Source organism: Biomphalaria glabrata, chromosome 8 (genome assembly GCF_947242115.1).
Source record: "Biomphalaria glabrata chromosome 8, xgBioGlab47.1, whole genome shotgun sequence".
Classification (NCBI taxonomy): Eukaryota; Metazoa; Mollusca; class Gastropoda; family Planorbidae; genus Biomphalaria; species Biomphalaria glabrata.
Genome location: NC_074718.1, coordinates 36,232,849 through 36,252,419, shown reverse-complemented (window position 1 = coordinate 36,252,419; position 19,571 = coordinate 36,232,849). Strand labels below are relative to the sequence as shown.

The following is a 19,571-nucleotide window of genomic DNA, read 5'->3' as shown; positions in this document are numbered from 1 at the left end:
GAGCCGAAATTTACCAACAACTTCCGGAATGATGAAAATGAAAAGCCGAAAGTTGTAAAAATTAGGATAGATTTAGATCAGGTTCTATTTTATCTAGACTGCAAGGATTATAGATCTAGATCGTTTTAGATCTAATCTATAAAGTGTCACGATGCTCTCGTTTGTTGATTTGATATTTTATCTATTAGGTGTTGCAATCGTTTTTTTAATATTGGTCAGTACTGACTGCCTGTGAGTGCGTCGTGTGTGAAAGTCAAAAAGTGAAGTCTTCAAGTCTTGTGAATGTGACAAGTTGTGAAGTGTGATTATTATTATACATTATACAGTAGTATGTGTGTCTGTTACTGTTAGTCACTTACTCATTTTCTGTGTACAGTAGTTACACTCACACTAGATTGACTAGATCTAGTCACTATTGACACTATAGTATAGTGATAGTCAAGTCTATTCCTATTGTTATAATTGTTACTTCTTAATTTAGAAATCTGTCTAGGACTGTCACAATTTTTTGGGTATTTTAATAGGCTAATTTTCCGACACTAAAATGGTCATAACTTATGTTCTAATTAACCTAGAAGTATAAATGAGGTTAAATGAGGTATCAATGAACTCCATTCAAAAAGATCTATCTAACTATAGGACTATACTAGTTTCATTTAGATTCATTAAAGTTGAAATTTTTATCAAAGTACCTAGTCCTAGGTATAGACAATAGTCTATACTATAGTTACACTATAGTAGTAGTAGTACTCTATAGACATAGTCATAGATCTAGATTATAGTAAGATAGTCATACTCATAATTCATAGCATAGATTAGATCTAGATTCTACAATCTTTATCTTAAAAATTTCAGATATTCCTTCATTGAAATCATTGCCTTGAAATCAAAAGAAAAGAAAATTACTCCTCTCTATAGTCTATTTGTAATCATAATGATCATATTTATTTATATCTTATCTTATGAAATACAGACCTTACTTCAAAAAGTGATCATTATTAATAGTAAATACTACAATAGTGTTAATGGGAAATTAATAAAATGCAGACTTAAGCTTACTTAGATGGAAAGGTGTTACAAGTAGATACAAACTAATCAGAGCCTGAAGAAAAAACAGTGGAAAGATCTAAATGTAAAACAATCTAGGGAATCAGTCTAAAACCCTTTTTGTGGAATGGAATGTACAGATAATGTATTATATATATATATATATAGAGAGAGAGAGAGAGAAAATAACCAAGTCAATTAAGTAAAGTTGAGATTATAAAAATTAGATTGGCTTGAAAACAATAAATTATTTGAGAAATTGTGAGATTAACACTAATGAAAAAACACCTGTCCAGAACAGCACCCTACTTTGGAGCTGTTTAATGATCAAGCTGTCATTGTTCCCTTCTTAACAATTTTATTGGCACAAGCTATATTTAAAATGCATTATTTTTACAGAGAACAATATGAATTCAACATTTTATTTAGAGATTTAATATAATATAGATTTAAGCTTTCTGGTTAATTATAGGTGATATATCAAATATGAGTAATTATAGATCAAATAATAATCATCAAGATCATTGTATATAATATACTACCCTGTACTTTCTGGAGCTATATTAAAAAAAACATCTTTAACATTTTATATATTATACATATAAAAAACATTTTTACTAATAAATATTCTGTTGTTGTTTTTATCCACAGTTTCTTATTTATACATATGTAACAGCAAAAACTTATCCAAACTTGGGTCGTCATGACAGTGAAAAGTTCTACTTTGATCCTCATTCCAAATCAAAAAGACTTTTCCCAGACTATACAAACTCACCTACTGTACACTTGACTGTAATAGTACCAGCCTACAATGAGGAAAAAAGACGTAAGTTGTGTTTTTACTTATATATATGCATATATATACGGTAAATAAAAGTTAATCCACTTTTAAACTTGGAACAGGAAACACATCTTAAAATATTTACCATAACAGACGTACCAGCACATCACTGTATACACAGGAGGTGTGGTAGCTGAGCGGTAAAGCACTTGGCTTCCGAAACGGGTGAAGACTTGGATTCTTAATTTTGTGATTTTTGGGCGCCTCCTTTGATGGTACCTGACATTAGTTAGGGAAAAGTTCTGGCCACATGTCACCCTTGTTAACTGTAGGCTACAGAAACACATGACCTTGACATCATCTGCCTTATAGACCACAAGGTCTGAAAGGAGAACTTTGCTACTGTACACATAGCGCCCACCCTTACAAAACTCTTTGAATGGCTCAATATAATTCACCTCAGACAGGCCCTATTACCACAACAACCCAGCATAACAAATACTGTAAGGCTCCCATAGCTTTTGAGAAGAACAGCATGCTACTTTCCTTAGCACAGACTGCTAAAGAGCTTACAGCTTATCAGCAAAAAGCTGGCTTGATGAAGAAGAAAACCTAACATACTTTACAGTGAACAACAGCTGTGTCTGGGAAAAAATATGCAGGTAGAAACTGGGTCTGGATAGTTACAAATGCTTCACTTTTTCTTAATCTTCAGATGCACAATTGCAAGAAAAATTTCCTCACAGATATTGTATTATTGTTTTAATTATAGTTTATATGGCAGAAGAGGACTGTAATATTCTTGCATCTAAATATATTTTTAGAATTTTAAATGCTACAAATAAAGTAGTTTAGTTGTTGTTTTTTTTGGGAAGGGGGGGTGTGAAAGTGCAAAAATGTATGAAGGAATTATTTTTAAGTGCATTTTTTTGTTCTTTATCTTTTTAGTTCCCATTATGATGGATGAGGCAATGGACTATTTGGAAAAGCGTCAAGCTAAAGATTCTTCATTCACTTATGAAGTTATTATAGTTGATGATGGTAGTAGTGATCGAACATCTGAGGTTCATTACTTAGAATTCAACTTATTTTAAACTATTTTTAGTAGCATTACACTTGCTATTAGAAATCAGCATATATGTATTTTTAGCACTAACACTTTCTTTTTTGTAAACTAAATTTTCTGATAAGTTATTTGGTTACGTCTGAAATATAGGTTGGTCTAAAACATTCAGAAAAATATGGAGCAGATAAGGTTAGAGTGCTTACACTTCATCACAATCGAGGGAAAGGTGGAGCTGTTAGACTTGTAAGTGAATATTAATTTGCATAAATTATTTCTTTTACATGCTGACAACTTTCATACAACTTTCTTACTTTTGTATTTATCCTTTTACATTTTGCTTTCTTACTAACATCTTTTATTTACTTTATTTTATTTATTTGTGCTTTATTTACTTTTGTAATGTAGGAAATGGAAATGTGAATAATTGTGGTCCCTCATCCTTAAGTGACTTTCAGTGGAGATCTAAATAGCATATATTCCAAGATCTTCCTCTAAGTTGATATCCTCAGAACGTAGCTTTAAGAATTTAGTGATATATGGGGAAGAGATTTGATTCATGGCATGATGATTTCTGGGTGGGACCAGGTGTTGCCTGCCCCTAAAGAAGGTACTTCACGACTTTTAGGAACCTCAGCTTATCATCTTATTAATGCCAATTTTACTTATGCAATTGAAAAAGAAATGATGGGAATAAATAAAAGCACATAATTCCATCTAACTCACAAAACTAACAAAAGCTTCTAACTCCTTATAAAAAGCTAGTTAGTGTGAAGTGGTTCAAATGTTGGCTGCCTGGTCTCATGGTTATTATTCCAGACTGTTGTTTGGATGGTCTGAGTTTGAAATGCCTGCTGCCACTCCCTGCATCCAGTAGGAGGTCTAAAAGGAGGTCTAGGGTGTAATAATCTTCATTTCTGAATGAACATCCAAAACTTTAAAAATAAATGTATGATCTGTGAAGACACTCTCTATTGGTCTGACAATATAGGACAGAGAGTAGGACTGTAGCATGCTTTACATTTAAGGGAAGTAACCAATGAACTTCCTTATAATTATTTTATCTTTATATTTTTCAATGAACAGTGTTAGGGAAGATCTTTTGCAAAATACTTCAAAATGCACACTGTTTTTATTTTCAGGGTATACTTTCAAGTCGGGGCAAACATATTTTGTTTGTTGATGCAGATGGTGCAAGTAAATTTAGTGACCTTGAAAAATTGGAGTCTAACTTGAACAAATTGAAACTAGTTGCTAGAGAGGCTGCTAAAGTTAAAAAAAATGTTAAACATCAGGTACAAGTACCGGTACTATATTGCACTATTTTAATGGAGTTTTATTTTATTCATGTTTTTTTTTTCTTTCACTATCAAGATGTAAAGGTTCTTAACAAGTGGTTAGTGATCATTTGCCTTTAATTTCTCCTTTAGATCAAAGGTTTCATTAGAGTTTGATGCACTTTAGTAATGTTAATCATCAAGTTTTAAGTAAAAAATGAGAATTTCTTTCACTTAGAACTTTTCTTATATTTAGACAATCTAACAGCTTTCTCTGATTTAGTCATGTTTTATGAAGTTATAATTAATATTAAGTTTGTTTGTTTTCACTTATAATTTTCATTGTACCTGTAATGAATGTGGATAATTTTATTTTGCAGGGCTCTATGGCCATTGTTTGTGGATCTAGGGCACATCTGGAGAAAGACTCCATGGCAACTGTAAGCTATTTAACTTATTGTTTATTTTCAATGAGAACAGTTGGTATACATTATTAATGTCAAGAGTGTTTGTTTCTTTAAAAAGCTTATATCAGCTCATTCTTTCTGGGTGAAATCTTGTACACATCATGTCTCCCACTTCCCATTTTTGGATCAAGTTGGAACTTTGCGCAACTAATCAGAATTTTTTTTAATGATTGGCAAGATATATACTATGTTATAAATGTTATTATAATAATAATAAGGCTTGTCTTCGAGTCTGAAGATTAATGAGGAATGCAGTATTTCCAGTGGCTATGAGTCCCACCTGAAACCTACATATTTTTTCCACATCCAGTGCAGACATAACCATTATCCACCGGCAGTCAGTTTAGATTTTCTTTAAATTAGACAATCAGACACCTTTCTCTGAGGTATTCATATACTATGAAGTTATAGTTAATTTTTAGTTTGTTTGTTTTCACCTATAGTTTTCATTGTTATAATAAGATTGACAGAAACATTCTGAGAGTAATCTAAAAAAAAAATTATTCTATATAATCTTTTTTTTTTTATTTTCAGAGATCCTTATTTCGAACATTCCTTATGCTGGGCTTCCATTTTGTTGTTTGGTTATTGTGTGTTAGAGGTGTTCGGGACACTCAGTGTGGGTTTAAGCTGTTTACAAGAGAGGCAGCCATTTTCCTTTTTTCAAATATGCATGTTGAAAGATGGTTAGTTTCTTTTCTTTCAGTTTTATTAGCATTATTTTTTCTCTCTAATGTTCTCATAACCTTTAGACTTGTGTTGTTATGTATTATCTTGATTTGTTTATATGACTGATCTGTATCTTTAACAGGGCATTCGATGTTGATTTGTTGTACTTGGCTCAGCATTTTGGAATATCAGTTTCTGAAGTGGCTATTGAATGGCATGAAATAGAAGGTATTCTGAATACATTCAATTTTTCTTTATGCATCAATTTCTAAATCCAGTGTTAGGGTATAAGATTATAAAATAATACTTTATCATTCAGCTGTCTTGTAGTCTGTTTGATCTTTGAGATACCACAATGATCTTTCTACCATTTTCTCTTTCCAAAATTAAACATTTCTTCATGGTACTTAATAGTATTTTTTTTTTTTGCCTTTTAATTTTAAGGGCCTTGAATAAAAATTTGACTAATTTTAAGTAAAGCTAATAAAAAAAAAAAAAGGTAGATGGGCTTGACATGGTCTAAACAGTGCCAACATTATTTAAAAATTATTTTAACTCTTTCTCTCAGCAATTTTTTTCCCACCTTCCAACCAAATTATTCATTACGCTTGTATGTATTTCACTACCCTGTTACGTTTAAACTTTAAAATCTTTTTTGTTTGTTATCAGAAAAGGTTATATTTGATAAAGGAGAATGCATGCCCTTTTTATACAAAAATAAAGCCAATTGCTATTTATAAAACCAAAATAAAAGTTAATTTTGGATAATGGTATTTAGAATTAAAAACTTACCAACTGTGTACAAGTCTCTTTAGAATTAGATATATAACATAAATACAACATTTAAATTATTTTGTCTTAAGGTCACTATCCCATGTCACCACCCTATGAAAAATTAATATAGAAAAATAGAGCCTTTTTTAGCTCCCACTATTTAAAAACATTGTTTTTGGTAAAAAAAACAAAAAAAAAACTTGAAAATTATACAAATCATTTTTTTTTCCAAAGGGAAACTATTCAAGATTAAATTATAAGCAATTAAAAACATTTTGGGAGGAAAGAAAACAAAAGAACTGACTTTTTAAGCATTGACTATAAATGATTGATTAGGATGCAGAAATCAACAATGGTATCTTTGATTAGGAGGAAAGAGTTATAAAAGCAGAATATGTTTGGTTCGATTTGCAGTAAACTTACCAGATGGATCAATATGAAAAGTTTTAGAAGGGATTTCCATTAGTTCCCTACAAGAATTATGAAATTGTATGATGGACTTGATGGGTTCTTAATAATATTTAAATAAATCGAAAATTAGATTTCATACTTTAATTTAGAATTAACAAAGTAAAAAAAAAAAAGTAGTTTTTGATAGTGTAGTGTAATAGATTATTCTACTCTGTTACTTCTTATAGGCAACATCTACTTTTTTGTTGTTTTTTTTCTATGCATTTTATTGTCATCAAAAAGTGTGAATTTATTATCTCTTTGTGTTGTAGTTGTACATAATTTTAAATGGCTTGAACTTGGGATGTCGCTCTGAATGATAAGTAAATGTTTTAGTCATTTCTTTTCATTTTTGTCTGTCCTCCTTGCTCTGAACTTTGCATAGTCTCACCACACTTGCTCACACACAGGTGCCTTTATACAGCTTCTCCAACACATACAATCTCTTTACATTTTTTTTTATTTATATTTAATGTCAATGTTAATTGCTAAGTTATCAAATGTTTCATTTCCACAGGTACAAAAATGGTTCCTGTCTGGAGTTGGCTGCAGATGGGCAGAGATATAGTTTTAATACGGTTAAGGTATTCTTTAGGCATATGGAAAATCAAAACCAAGTTCTAACCATTCCTGTACCAAACTAGTAAGATGATATTAGTATTTCCCCCTCCACACACACAAATACCAGTACACACAGATTTCAACAATATTAAAATGTTCATATTGAATAAATCAAACTTGCACACAGTTTTTTTGTGTAGGCGTGGTTAAGAAATAAGTATGACATGGTTGTAATTTTCTGTAGCTGTTTATAAGAGATTTATTGGATTTGTGCTGTACATTAGCTGTAACTGTGATTATAACATGTTGTAGTCATGAAAACAGTGAAAGTGAAATAAGGGGATTAAAATGTATTTCAATATGCTTGTGCTATTTGTATTCCAAATGTATATAGCCTCAGTGTCATTTAGTGTTAGTATGAGTTACCTGTTTTATGTCTATGTGCTAATAAAAGTTATTAGAAATGTTTATTGGCACTGTTTTGTTGTTGTTTTTAATAACAATGACATATGATTTATGAATAGCTTTATTTGCTGAGTTTGTGTTACCCTGTCATTTTGTTTTGAAATGACATGTATGGCTTAGTCATTTTAAATATAAAAGCAGACATTGTGATGAGTGATGCGTTATTCAATCTGTCAAGGTCTACAGCTTTATTGCTTGTGGGACATACTCTACTAAAACTCTGAGCATTGTACTAAGAGACATTTATCATTATCATACTGCTTTATGTTATTCTTCTTTTTAACCTAATATTGAAACCAAACAAAAATACACATTGTACAGTAAAAATTATGTGCCTTCATTTTCTTTTTCATTTGCATATTTATCAAATCTTTATTTTTAATGTGTTTTCTATGTTGCAACACTTCAATGTACAAATACCAGTTATTTTTAATTCACTAAAGTCAATAGAATGTAAAGTTCCCCTTTCAGACCTTGCGATCTTTGGGGCAGGTAATGTAAAGGTCATCTGTTTTTTTGGCCAACTATTAGAGAGGGTGTCATGTCAGGTATCCATTAGAGCTGGTACTCAGAGGGGCCCTAAAGAACCTGAAATTAAAAATCCGTCTTCACCCTTTGGTTAGGAAGCCAAGCACTTTACCACTCAGCCACTGCACCTCCTAGTAGAACATAAACTTACACAAACAGTGAAACAAAAGTCTCTTGGGTGCTAGACAGTTTCTTTTTGTTAAATGTTTATTCCTTTCTCTCTGCTATCTAAATCTTTCTTCTATTCTGTAACAACTATAAAATAATTATTTTTGTGTACACAAATGCCATGTCTATATTTTGTGGGTAAATCATTCTTGGAGAAGGTTTTTTGGTTTATGATGTGTTCAAAAGAATAGTATGTAATAAAAAGAAATATAATTTTTTAAATTGTTTTCTTTTCCTTGTTACCTTTATTTTTGAATTGCAGTTAAATTTACTTTTTAAAGAAATAAATTCAAACTTTAAGTTTGTATCCTTTCCACTATTGCAATCATTCACAACATCCTTCCATACATAACCAAAGATCCTAAATAACAGTTTTTCTATTAGCTTTCATAGCTCAAAGTTTAAGCTCTTGTACTGTATATGTACACTTTTTTTCTCTGTTAGCTGGATTAACATAAACTTGATTCTAATATTGCGGAAAGATTTTTTTTTTAAAGTACATATGTATGCAACTATGGTTCATCTCAGAATAAAATGAATGCCTGGGTTTAACTATGCTTCAGGGAACTGTGTCCAAAGGAAAACTGCAGATACATGCTACAGTTTGGGATATCAGCTTCGTCAGGTTGTGACAGTGTTTAGCATTGTGTGGATCACCGACTGCTGATTTTTCCTCAAGGTTAACTCGACCATTGGTTCACTCGACAGTTGTTTCATACGACACTGATATTTGGTTCACAGGACATACTGTTAATCTTCTGCCGCTTGTCTAATGTGTTTACATTGAAAATATCTACTGAAGACTGGCGTAATATATCTGTTTAAATTGTGTCGGCTAACCATTGGAGAGGAAAGTCATTGGAAGTATTTAACAGGCAGTGCTTATATCTATTATCACCTCTGAGGAAGGTAAGTGGGGAAACCGAGCCTTAAGGGGCCCCTGCTATAAAGAGAATTTGTTGTCACAGTCAGAACATCGTACAAATATTCGTGTCTGATATGACACTCGCCTAGGGCCCGCCAACTGCTAAGGTCGCTTCTGGCTATAACAGATCTTAAGAAACCATTTGCAACAAATCATTGTTTGAAATATTTTATTTCGGTAGGGTGGTGAATCTCCACCCCATCCCTTGGCTAAGCTCATGGAGTTTGGGGACTGTAATTGGCGTTAGTTTTTCTCAGGCTGTTGCTTGATTTCTTGTAGATTTATTTAATGCAGTACATCAACTGGTAAGAAAACGTTAATGTGTGAAATATTTTTGTTCTGGGGAAGGGATCCTAAACGCCCGTGTGTTTTCTTTAGAAATGCCTACCCAATCATTTGAAATTGTCCAGTAGTGTTGTGCGTCGCACTTGGAACACTAAGGCCAACAAAAGCTCCAATTTTCCCTTTCACCAACCTGAAATGGGCGGCGAGTTCCTCCTTCCCGCCACTCTGTCCAACTGTGGGTGAGACTCGGGGTTAAACTTAGAGTTTGGTTTTGCGTTCACTTCCAATGGACACGAACACTTCGGACTCTCGGACTAGAGACGCACCACTGGGACCCCCGTCCTATTTATATACTATAGCAGGCTAACCGTGCGGGACACGCCATTTATGTAACGGTCCCTTGGGGGACGACACCTGGACGTTTACAGATCGCTGCGGGAGCGCTTTTTCATCCCCGTACAGTGCAATGAGGATGATCTCGCGCCCTCTTAGGCACTCCCGCGGGAGCCTTGTTTCGCTGCCCATTTGGCCTAATCGTCCCCTCCTACGACTGTTTCCACCCGGGTGCCACTATGAGGCAGGGCAGCAAACCCGGGTGCCTACTCAATCACTTAAGTCACGTTTGTAGACGCCAGTAGATCGTTTGGCTCTCAGCTCTCTCATTCCCTAGTTCAGTGATACCCAAACTATGGTACGCGGACACTTTCGGCCAAATAATGCGGTGTTATCTGGCAACTTTAAATTTCTGTCAACAGTTCATATATTCTTATGAAACCTCAATGGCTCGGTGTCATGCATATCGTATATTTATTGCAACATCTGGCGAGGATTCATGTTACAGTCAACCCTCAGCAAGGTCTTAACTAGGATAATATACTGGAACGCTTAAAAGATGCCCTAGACAAAAGACTAAGACCAGAACAGGCTGGATTCCGATAGGAAAAAATCATGCACTGACCACATTGCAACACTGCGCATCATCATAGAACGATGTATTGAGTGACAATCTTCTCTGTACATGACCTTTGTGTGTTTTGAGAAAGCCTTCGACAATATTGACAGAGATATAATTTGAAGACTGGTGAATCATTATTGAATTCCAACTAAGACTTAATTACTAAGTTCACAAAAAATCATTTAACAGTTGTATGATGGCTCATCATGCCAGGTAATACACAATGGTAAGCTGACCAACACATTTCAATTAAAAGGAGGAGAAAGACAGGGATGTATGCTTTTGCCCTTGATAAATGTGTTGGTCATTAATTGGTTCACGAGATAGTCTTAGACAATAGAAGCGGCATACAGTGGAACTTAACGCAACATCTAAAGGACCTAGATTTCGCCGATGACATCTGCCTCCTCTCCCATACACAACAAAATGCTCAGACCAAACTGACCAGACTCTCAGAAGTAGCGAAAAAGACCGGACTTCTAATCAACAAAAAGAAAACAGAAGTTATGGGGATTAATACTGTGGCATTCTTCGTCTCGAGAAAGGATCTTTCCCTTTGCAGCTTCCTTGATACACAGCTGCGGTCACAGGTTGGGCATCTGTAATCACCAGGCGCGGTGCACTATCATCCTTCTTTATAGGCTACTACTGTTGTGTATGGCAGTGATGCCCAACCTAATTCGACCTGTGGGCCATTTTAATTTCTGACACTCGTGTCGCGGGCCGCATGTCCGAAAACATACAAAAAAACGAAATGAAATGGAAGTAAAACTATTTTATTAGAAACCCGTGAATCTAGTAGGCCTACTTACATTAATTAGTGAGATGTTTGAAATTTATCTTCTTTTTTTTACCATACAGAAAATAGCTTAATTTCTCTACTAAAAATGTGAGCAACATTGTTTCTAACTTAAACTTAATATTAGCACATAAACACTGACTTATTTTCTTGTCTCTTTTTGGTAGGCCTAACTATTCAATCCTTCAATCTGTAGGAGTAGTTTAACAATCTTTTATTCGCGCTCAAATCAAGAATGCTGCCCTATTTGTTTCATAATGCCATTATACTTGTGTTTTTTTTTTAAACAGCTACACTTTCTTTACCAATCAAATACATTGGCTTACTATCATGTTCTTTTCCTGATAGGCTACATCTAGTCCTATTTTATAAACACACAACGTTAAAGTCATGGTAAAAATTCATCAGAGAAAAAGTTACATCTCTATCTTTGGTAAAGATAGCCGACGTTTCGGCGAGCCGGATGGAACCACGTCACGGGTCCAATCTGGCCCGCGGGCCGTATCTTGAACACAACTGGTGTATGACATCTGCAAACCAGGACCCTTCCTTTTATGCTCGCTCTCCATGTGGATCTATCCAGGGCCACTTTTCCCAGCTGTTAGTGTCGATTTTGAAGAGCTTCATGTCGCGTTTCAATAACAGACAAAAGAATCCAATCATGCTACAGTGAGAGAACATCCTCGATACGGACCACTTCAATTATCTGGCAAGTAGAGTTATCAACTGATGACGATATACATATTCGGATTAATAAAGCTAGGTTTGCCTTTTCCACTCTTCAAGCAATCTAGCGCTCTAAGGCACTGTCTCTGCATAACAAGATACGAATCTATAGTACAAACATTTTGTCGGTCTTTCTATAGGCCTACGGTTAAGAGACATGGAAAGTCACTAAAATATGGAAAAACTCCAGACTTTTGTTAACAGATGCCTACGCCGGATATTAGGAATTAAGTGGCCTAAATAGATAAATACCGGCCCTGTCAACTTATGGGAGAGAACTAGACAAAACCCATAACCCAATTTAAGATATCAAAAAAAAAAAAAAAAGAGAAAGTAGAGCTGAATATAGGACACAGCCTGTGAAAACTAGTTACCATTTTTTCAAGGCAGGCACTTAATTGAAATCCGCAAGGAAAGAGGAAAATGGGCAGGTCTAGGCAAACTTGGAAGAGGTCAATCATCTCATCAGTGAAGCTGTGGAAACTGAAATGACATGGGAACAGATGAAGAAACCTGCACAGAAAAGAGTTCGGTGGAGAGATGTGGTTGCGGCCCTCTGCCAGTCTGGGAGTCCACTGGATTAAGTCAAGTAAGTCAAAGTCAAACCTGGAAAAAAAATGGTCTCCAATCCCCTAGCTGGTTAAGAATGGTGTAGAGAGGACGTACCTTTTTTCCTAGTGGGGATAGAGGCATCTCAAAGTAAATTTAATGTTTAAGAAATTCTGATAGTTTTATCGTAAGATCGTCTTCGTGTGAACTCCGAAAGGAAAAGAAAGAAAATGCATAATGTTGATGTAGCAGTAGCATAGAAATAGTTCAAAGCTTTAAGTACCTTGGAACTGTGTTAGACAATCAATTTAATTTGAATGAAAACACAGATTACGTCACCAAAAAATGGCAACAAAGATTAAGGCTGCTAAAAAAATTGCAAAAAAAGATTTTCAATGTTTTACCATGCTCACATCTGCAGTATTTTAAGGTATGGCAATCTGAACCCAAAAAAAAACAATAATAAACTTTATAAAATTATAAAAGCTGATAGCAAGATCATATTGTAGGCTACAAACAAACAAACCACACTTGGACACCTATTTGAGAAAAACATTGCTAAGAAAGCAATAAATATTCTAAGCATTAAAAAAATCACACTCTTCTTCATGATTTAAACATTTTACTATCACAAAGAAGATCTAAGACACCGTTCACAAAAAACAGACACAAAAACTCTTTTGTTCCTTTGGTAATGAAATCGTTGAACAATATATGACTAATTGTTATAAATTCCGCATGTAATGTTAAAAAGAAACTTGGGTATGAATAACGTATAGGTCTATCTGTGTGCTATTGTACAAACGTTTGCTCTAATCATGTTTATTTTTTTTTATTTTTTTTTGTAATCCACAAGAGTAAAACCAATTTTCTCACGTAGGCTATAATAAAGATTGTTATTATAGGGGGGGGGGGGTCCTAAAAGATGTCAACATAACGACGGCACGACCACGGGATAAATTCGATCCATGCGATTTGACATGTGAAAGATGGTTCGAATTGAAATGGATTCGACTAATTGAAATGTTTTCTTTAAAATAACATTTTGAGTCGATCTTATAAAAAAAAATTGTTGTAGAGGCCATTCGGGTAAACGGTCTGAAAGATCATACTAAGAATGAGATGAAAGATTTTTTGATTAAATTGTTATAATAGTGGCGTTTTTTTTTTAGTTGATCAATATATTCTAATATCGAGGCCCAAAGAAAAGTCAGGCGCAGAAGACTTAGGCCTAATTGCCATTCACTCCTATATGGATTTCTAACCGCAATGCAAATATTTTTTAAGCACTATTTGAGTTCCTTAGTTCTCACCACCCCTCCGAGTTCCACCCACTTCTGCCTCCAAGATGGTGCCACCCGCTGAGTTAGAAATGTTGACATAAGGTTTGTTAATTTTGATATTATATTAGGCTAAGCCTAAACATAACCAAAAAAATTTTTTTTTTAAAATTAAATAGGCCTAAAAAAAAGACTACAATTATCTTTCGAGATTCCTTATTGTTAGTAAACACAGACTCTTAATTTTTATTAGGTTTGGGAAATGTAGAAATCTAATAATAATATTTATCTAAGTATAATAGAAACTTTCTTGGCATCACATTCTTCGTAAGCTTAAGACGCGCCTCGTCTGTCTCTCAAGCACTCTCTAGATCTAGACCCAACGGTCAATGTGAAATTATACTCTACTGGTTCTGCTAGGACGCAGCTAGGATGATGATCTGAAGTAGTGTAGCTACACGACGTAGAAACAACGGATTAAATATTAAAAAAAAAAAAAAAAGAATCGTTGCAAGTGTAGACTTTTACAATTTGATGTTAATTATTTAATTAAGTGCGCATATAATTATTAAATAAGAATATTATAAAAAGTGAGTAGCTATATGGCGAATAGATCTGATGTTTGAGAAGTACCTTGACGATGTCGTTTGTTTGATTATACGTGTTAAGTTTTGCTTTCAACGAATACTTTCGCATTTTTCTAAATCTCTAGATGTAGACTTGACTGTCACTAGAGTCACAGAGTGTGACTAGAGTGACCAGAGACAGCGTAGTCTAGAGTCTAGAGCTTGATATAGATCTACTTGTACTTACGGTACTAGATCTATTTAGATCTAGACTAATAATAGACTGAGTGAGTTATATCATCATAATCATGAATCTATCAGTATTTAGACTACTTTTTAGACTTTACTGACTTTTTTAGTAATAGTATCGTTGTAGATTGTAGGTCTAGTTAGTAACTAGAGTCTAGATAGATAGTTCTAGTGACAGTCGTTCTCAGTTCAGCAGAATTCATAATGATAATAACTAAATAACTTTTAATAAGAGGCAAAGAGGATAATAATATTTTATAGTATCAATACTCTTCTATCATTACTATCATTGTTACTCATTGTAGGTCTAGTTACTAGACTAGTTCTAGGCTAGGCTATTAGGGACAGTCGTTCTCAGTTCAGCAGAATTCATAGATAATGATAATAACTTTTAATAAGAGGCAAAGAGGATAATAATATTTTATAGTAATTATTATATACATTTATATAATATTATTATAGATCTAAATCTAGATCTATTTAGATTTTTACATACCATGATGATAAGTTAATATTATTTAGACTGTAGATTACATTTAGAAGTTCCTGGGAATAGAATCAAGAAGTCAAGAATGGCATTTCTTTTTAAGGATTGATAATTCATTGATTAAGTCAAAGTTAATCTTTTTAAAAAAAATATTCTTAGAGATCAAGTAAGACAAAAAAAATAAAAAGTTATTTTGTTATTATTATAAATCTAGACACTAAAATTGTTTGGGGATCTTGGTAATCAAGTCTGGTATATTGAATTCTTTAATCTTGTTGCAGTTTTTATTATTATTTATATATTTTGTTGTCACAAAGTGTGACAAAGATCAGAGTTTATTAATCATTTATTATTGTGTTGTTTTAATGAAATAGTTCATACTGTTCCAAGATCATCATGAGAAGAAACACAATAACTCTTCTCAAGTATGGAGTTGGTAGTGCTGTACTCATAGCTTCTGGTGTCTTCTTACTTCACTCAATACATTGGATGAGGCTGCATTCCAACGACTTAGCTAATGACAAGAATGTAAAGCCTTCACTAGAAAAGGTAATACGATTATTTTTTTCAACATAAAAATTTGTTGATAAGTGTAAGGTTATCAGATGTCCGGCAAAAGGATCACATGTCCCCCTTTTAGGGCAATGTTCTCAATTTCCCAGGCATAAGTCTAAAGTGTGAAAATGTCAGGCTTTTACTCTATATATTGTTTATTCCATTCACAACTACATTTATACATCAGTCTAACTCAAATCTTATAATATATCTTTTTTTGGTTTAAATATTCAAGCTCACTCAAATAACAGAATAATGTCATATTTTTTACTGAAAGCCTCTTTTAGTAACATGATTTTGAATACTCAAAGCTGTAAAACAAAATATTACTTTGGGCTCCTTAAGATCTTTATTTGTTTTTTTCAGTCCTAGACATAATAGTAATGTTCAAAGAGCATTGGGCAGAATACTAGGCATTCTTCTCACTAAGTACAAAAAGTTCTCCTTTCAGACCTAGTGATCTATAGGCAGATGATGTAAAAGTCATCTGTTTCTGTGGTCCATGGTTAATGAAGGCGTCATGCTGCCAGCACAATAACCAACTGCCATTACTTTTCCCCACCTAATGTCAGGTGCCAATTTGAGCTGGGTGGAATCAGAGGTGCCCTAAGGATCCTGAAATTAAAAACCCAGGATTTGAATCCATCGATTTGGAAGCCAAACATTTTACCACTCAGCCACTGCACCTCCAAAGAACATTTATTAAATACAAGTGTACAAGTCTTTTTTTTACATTTAAAAATATGTTTATAGTAAAATGTATACTCTAAGGTTTTTGTTTTTTTCTGGTACCTATTTTCATACCAATTTAGTCTTATGAGATAAAATAGTTAAACAAGGTACATGTAATTTGTTCTTAGTGTGAGGTTTAGGCTATTTCTGTACAAAGGCAGTTTTAGCAGTATGCAGGGTCCTTGATGAGTGTCATATCAGGGCCACAAATATTAATATTTATATGATGGGCTGATGGTGACAAAAGATTCTATTTATCACAGGACCCGATATGGAGCCGTTGCCGTTGCCCCACTCACGATCCCTTAAGGCCACCTCTGTTCTGTATTGTTATTACAATCTAAGACTTTCTTCTTGGACGTGATGACTATCACACTTTATGACAATTATGTGTATCTCAGTTACACATAGTTGTTGCATTAATTCATGCAAATAATAAAAAGATTTGAGTAGAAATGTCATTTATAGCATGAAACAACAACAAAAAAACTCTACTGGTCTTAACAATCAAATGCATTAATTGCTGTACATTTTGTTTTAGAAGTACGACTTACACTGAACAATGTATCTCTAAGTGCTCTTGTAAGAGGCTAACCTAAAAATGTGTAACTACTAATCGTGATCATTCATCATCATCATCATCATCAAACTCCATTTGAGTGAGGGCTTGAGAGGCTTAAATCCTCTCTTGCAAAAGCCCTGGACAGAAACCCTGCTGTCTTGCATAGTGCTTACATGTCACCATACAGGTCGAGAATTTTTGGTTTCCCAGACCTGTCGAGGGGAGATCAGCTAGTCTGGGGCAGTCAAACAGAATATGAGGCACGGTTTCTTCTTCTTCCCCGCTGCGGGGGCACCGTGAAATCAAAATCACAATGGCCTGTCCTGCACTGTGCTATAATAGCTTGCTCAGACCTGGACAGCCTCCACCACGGGGAATTGTGGTTAGAGCGCCTCATGCGCTCCCAGACTCCACGGGCTTTTTGGGACTTGTCCCAGCACTCAAACCACTTTTCCATTTGTTTTATTTATAATTATAGCCAGAGCATGATGAAAACTTACAGCCTGTTCAGTGGGTGGAATCTGCAGTAGTGTTGCTAGTCACACCTTTGTGACTCGGTACCCACTGCATTATTACAGGGGTGCCATAGCGCTGCTTTATGTTGTGTGAAGCCATGATGACAGTGTCGATATTGGGGGGCCATGGTCCAGGGCTTTGCAAAGCCTGTAGTACAAATTTTGAGTCAGTGACCACAACAATCTGTGTTGCCCCCAAATGTTTCTCGCCGAGTTGAGTCAAAGCTGCAAGCACTACCGCATGGTCCAAAGATTTTTACCGAGTAAGAGCCAAGAAAGTCGATGTAGGCTCCATAGCCTGCTCTTTCAGAATCTGTCAATGCCGACCCATCAGTATATGCAAAAATAGCACTGGGCTGAAGGCATTAATGGTCTCCAGTGCTAGAATATGAAGGTCGTTAGATGAACGACTTAGCTTGGTGGCATTAAGGTCTACTAGTTTCAAGCGTATGTCTGGGGTCGTTGGGCGACACCAAGGGGGAAGGGGATGAAAACGTTGAATGTTTTTTCGGTTGGTGGAGAGGCCAGCTTTATCAGATAGTCTAGTGGCTTGATGCATAAAAGACTGCATCTGGTATACGTCTTCTGCATTTCCAACCATCCACTAGTTTTCTATCTCGGAGGTATTCATCCAGCCTTTTATACCGCTCAAAGCAGGTCAGTACTGACCTTTCCCTCCTAAGGTTTAGTGGACCAACATTAGCCATTATTTCAGCCGCATTTACTGGGCTTGTCCTAAAGGTTCCACAGACAAATCTTAGTGACTGTATTTTATCAAGTTGTTCAAGAGCTGTCCTAGAGCCATAAATTTGTAAAGGTAGGCTGTAGTCTAGCCCTGAAACCAGCCTGTTCTGAAGCAGTAAGACGGGCACTCTCAAGGTACCAAACCAGACAATCGCGATCATTAATAAGGCTTATTTATTGCTATTGGCATCAAGAGAAAATTTATTGAAACATCCTTTTTACCATGCGTCAGATATTTACTTCATTTGAAGTCGTTTCTATCACATTTATTTGTTCTTTATATTATGTAAGTTATAGCATAAGCAGGAATGGTTTGAACTTCATCATTTAGTTTTAAAATATTTTTAAGCATATGTATTGAAATCATGATTATTTCTTACGTTGCATATAAAGAACTAATTTCACTGTATATTAATTGCCTGTACAAGTATTAAGATAACATTATTACTATACTCAAAGTATCTACAACTACAACTGTGCATTATTCATTTTCTTTGTCGTTTATTGATCAGTTTGACAAACATCAGACAACCCTTGACATTTCTGGCTCAATATAGTATCTTGTATATTTTGGCATGTCCTCTTGTTCATAATAACTCAAGGGCCCCCACCCCTTTTTGTTACTAAAAAATAACACATAAAAGTCTGACCACTTTGTGCTTCGTTAAGCTGTCAATCAAATGCAAGTTAAGTTTCAATTTTGATCCATTCTAACCTATTGATTAATACAATAACTTTTAGGCTTGCTATTTTGTTCTTTTGGTTTTTGAAACATTAACTGCCTGCTGTAATTATTTATCTTTAAAGAGACTTGTATTATTTCCTTGTGTTTTTGTTTTATGAAAGGTGCGTGTTTGTGTGTATATTTGTTTAATAATATATGTATAAGAAAAGTCAAACCATTAGACAGCTGGAGGCCTTGGGTTCAAATTCTGGTGGAGACTATCATAAAATTCTTGTCCACTGTTGGTCACAGAAATAGCTGAAATCTACATCGTGTGTCCAAATGGACCCAAAAGCCTGAGTACTGTAATAACTGACAGAAGTAAATTTTAATGATGATCTGAGGCCCTAGAATACTGCAAGATTCCACAGAAGTAAATTTTAATGACACTGATATTCTGAGGTTTCGTTTTTTTTTTTTGTTACAAAGCTTATATCAACTTACTCTGTCTGTCGGTGTGGTAAAAAGTTTGTACACGTTATTTCTCCGACACCCAATCTCAGATCAAGCTGACATTTCGCACAATTATTTCTTTTTACCTGACAACAAAAGAATCAATTTAAAAAATTAACCAATTACTTAATTAACTATTGGTAATTAATTATTTTGTTATGTTATCTCGAACGTGGGAAAGACATTGTACTTGACTGAAGTGGTGGTATAAACTG

The 19,571-nt window shown here is 34.4% G+C and overlaps 2 protein-coding genes across 2 annotated transcripts in view; both read left to right on the top strand.

Moving 5' to 3' along the window:
• Positions 1-5: 5 nt before the first annotated feature.
• LOC106059416 (dolichyl-phosphate beta-glucosyltransferase-like) lies at positions 6-8,472 on the top strand. The gene is made up of 9 exons (XM_013217031.2): positions 6-214; positions 1,699-1,873; positions 2,777-2,892; positions 3,045-3,137; positions 4,034-4,186; positions 4,549-4,608; positions 5,170-5,321; positions 5,447-5,532; positions 7,046-8,472. Exons 1-9 carry the CDS (start codon positions 152-154, stop codon positions 7,150-7,152), a joined length of 1,005 nt encoding a protein of 334 aa, XP_013072485.1. The 5' UTR covers positions 6-151; the 3' UTR covers positions 7,153-8,472.
• Positions 8,473-14,410: 5,938 nt separating this feature from the next.
• Positions 14,411-19,571, top strand: part of LOC106059417 (putative polypeptide N-acetylgalactosaminyltransferase 10) — a 28,428-nt gene continuing 23,267 nt past the window's right edge. The window contains exons 1-2 of the mRNA XM_013217032.2: positions 14,411-14,622; positions 15,446-15,620. Of these exons, the coding sequence (XP_013072486.2) occupies positions 15,468-15,620 (153 nt within the window). The 5' untranslated portion in view covers positions 14,411-14,622; positions 15,446-15,467. The remainder of the gene's footprint in view (positions 14,623-15,445; positions 15,621-19,571) is intronic.

Bases quoted from the DNA above. Each gene is read 5' to 3' on its own strand.
- LOC106059416 (XM_013217031.2), top strand. From the start codon at position 152: ATGCTCTCGTTTGTTGATTTGATATTTTATCTATTAGGTGTTGCAATC. The intron at 1,874-2,776 runs GTAAGTTGTGTT...TTATCTTTTTAG, and splicing joins CTACAATGAGGAAAAAAGAC to TTCCCATTATGATGGATGAG. The intron at 5,322-5,446 runs GTTAGTTTCTTT...TATCTTTAACAG, and splicing joins AATATGCATGTTGAAAGATG to GGCATTCGATGTTGATTTGT.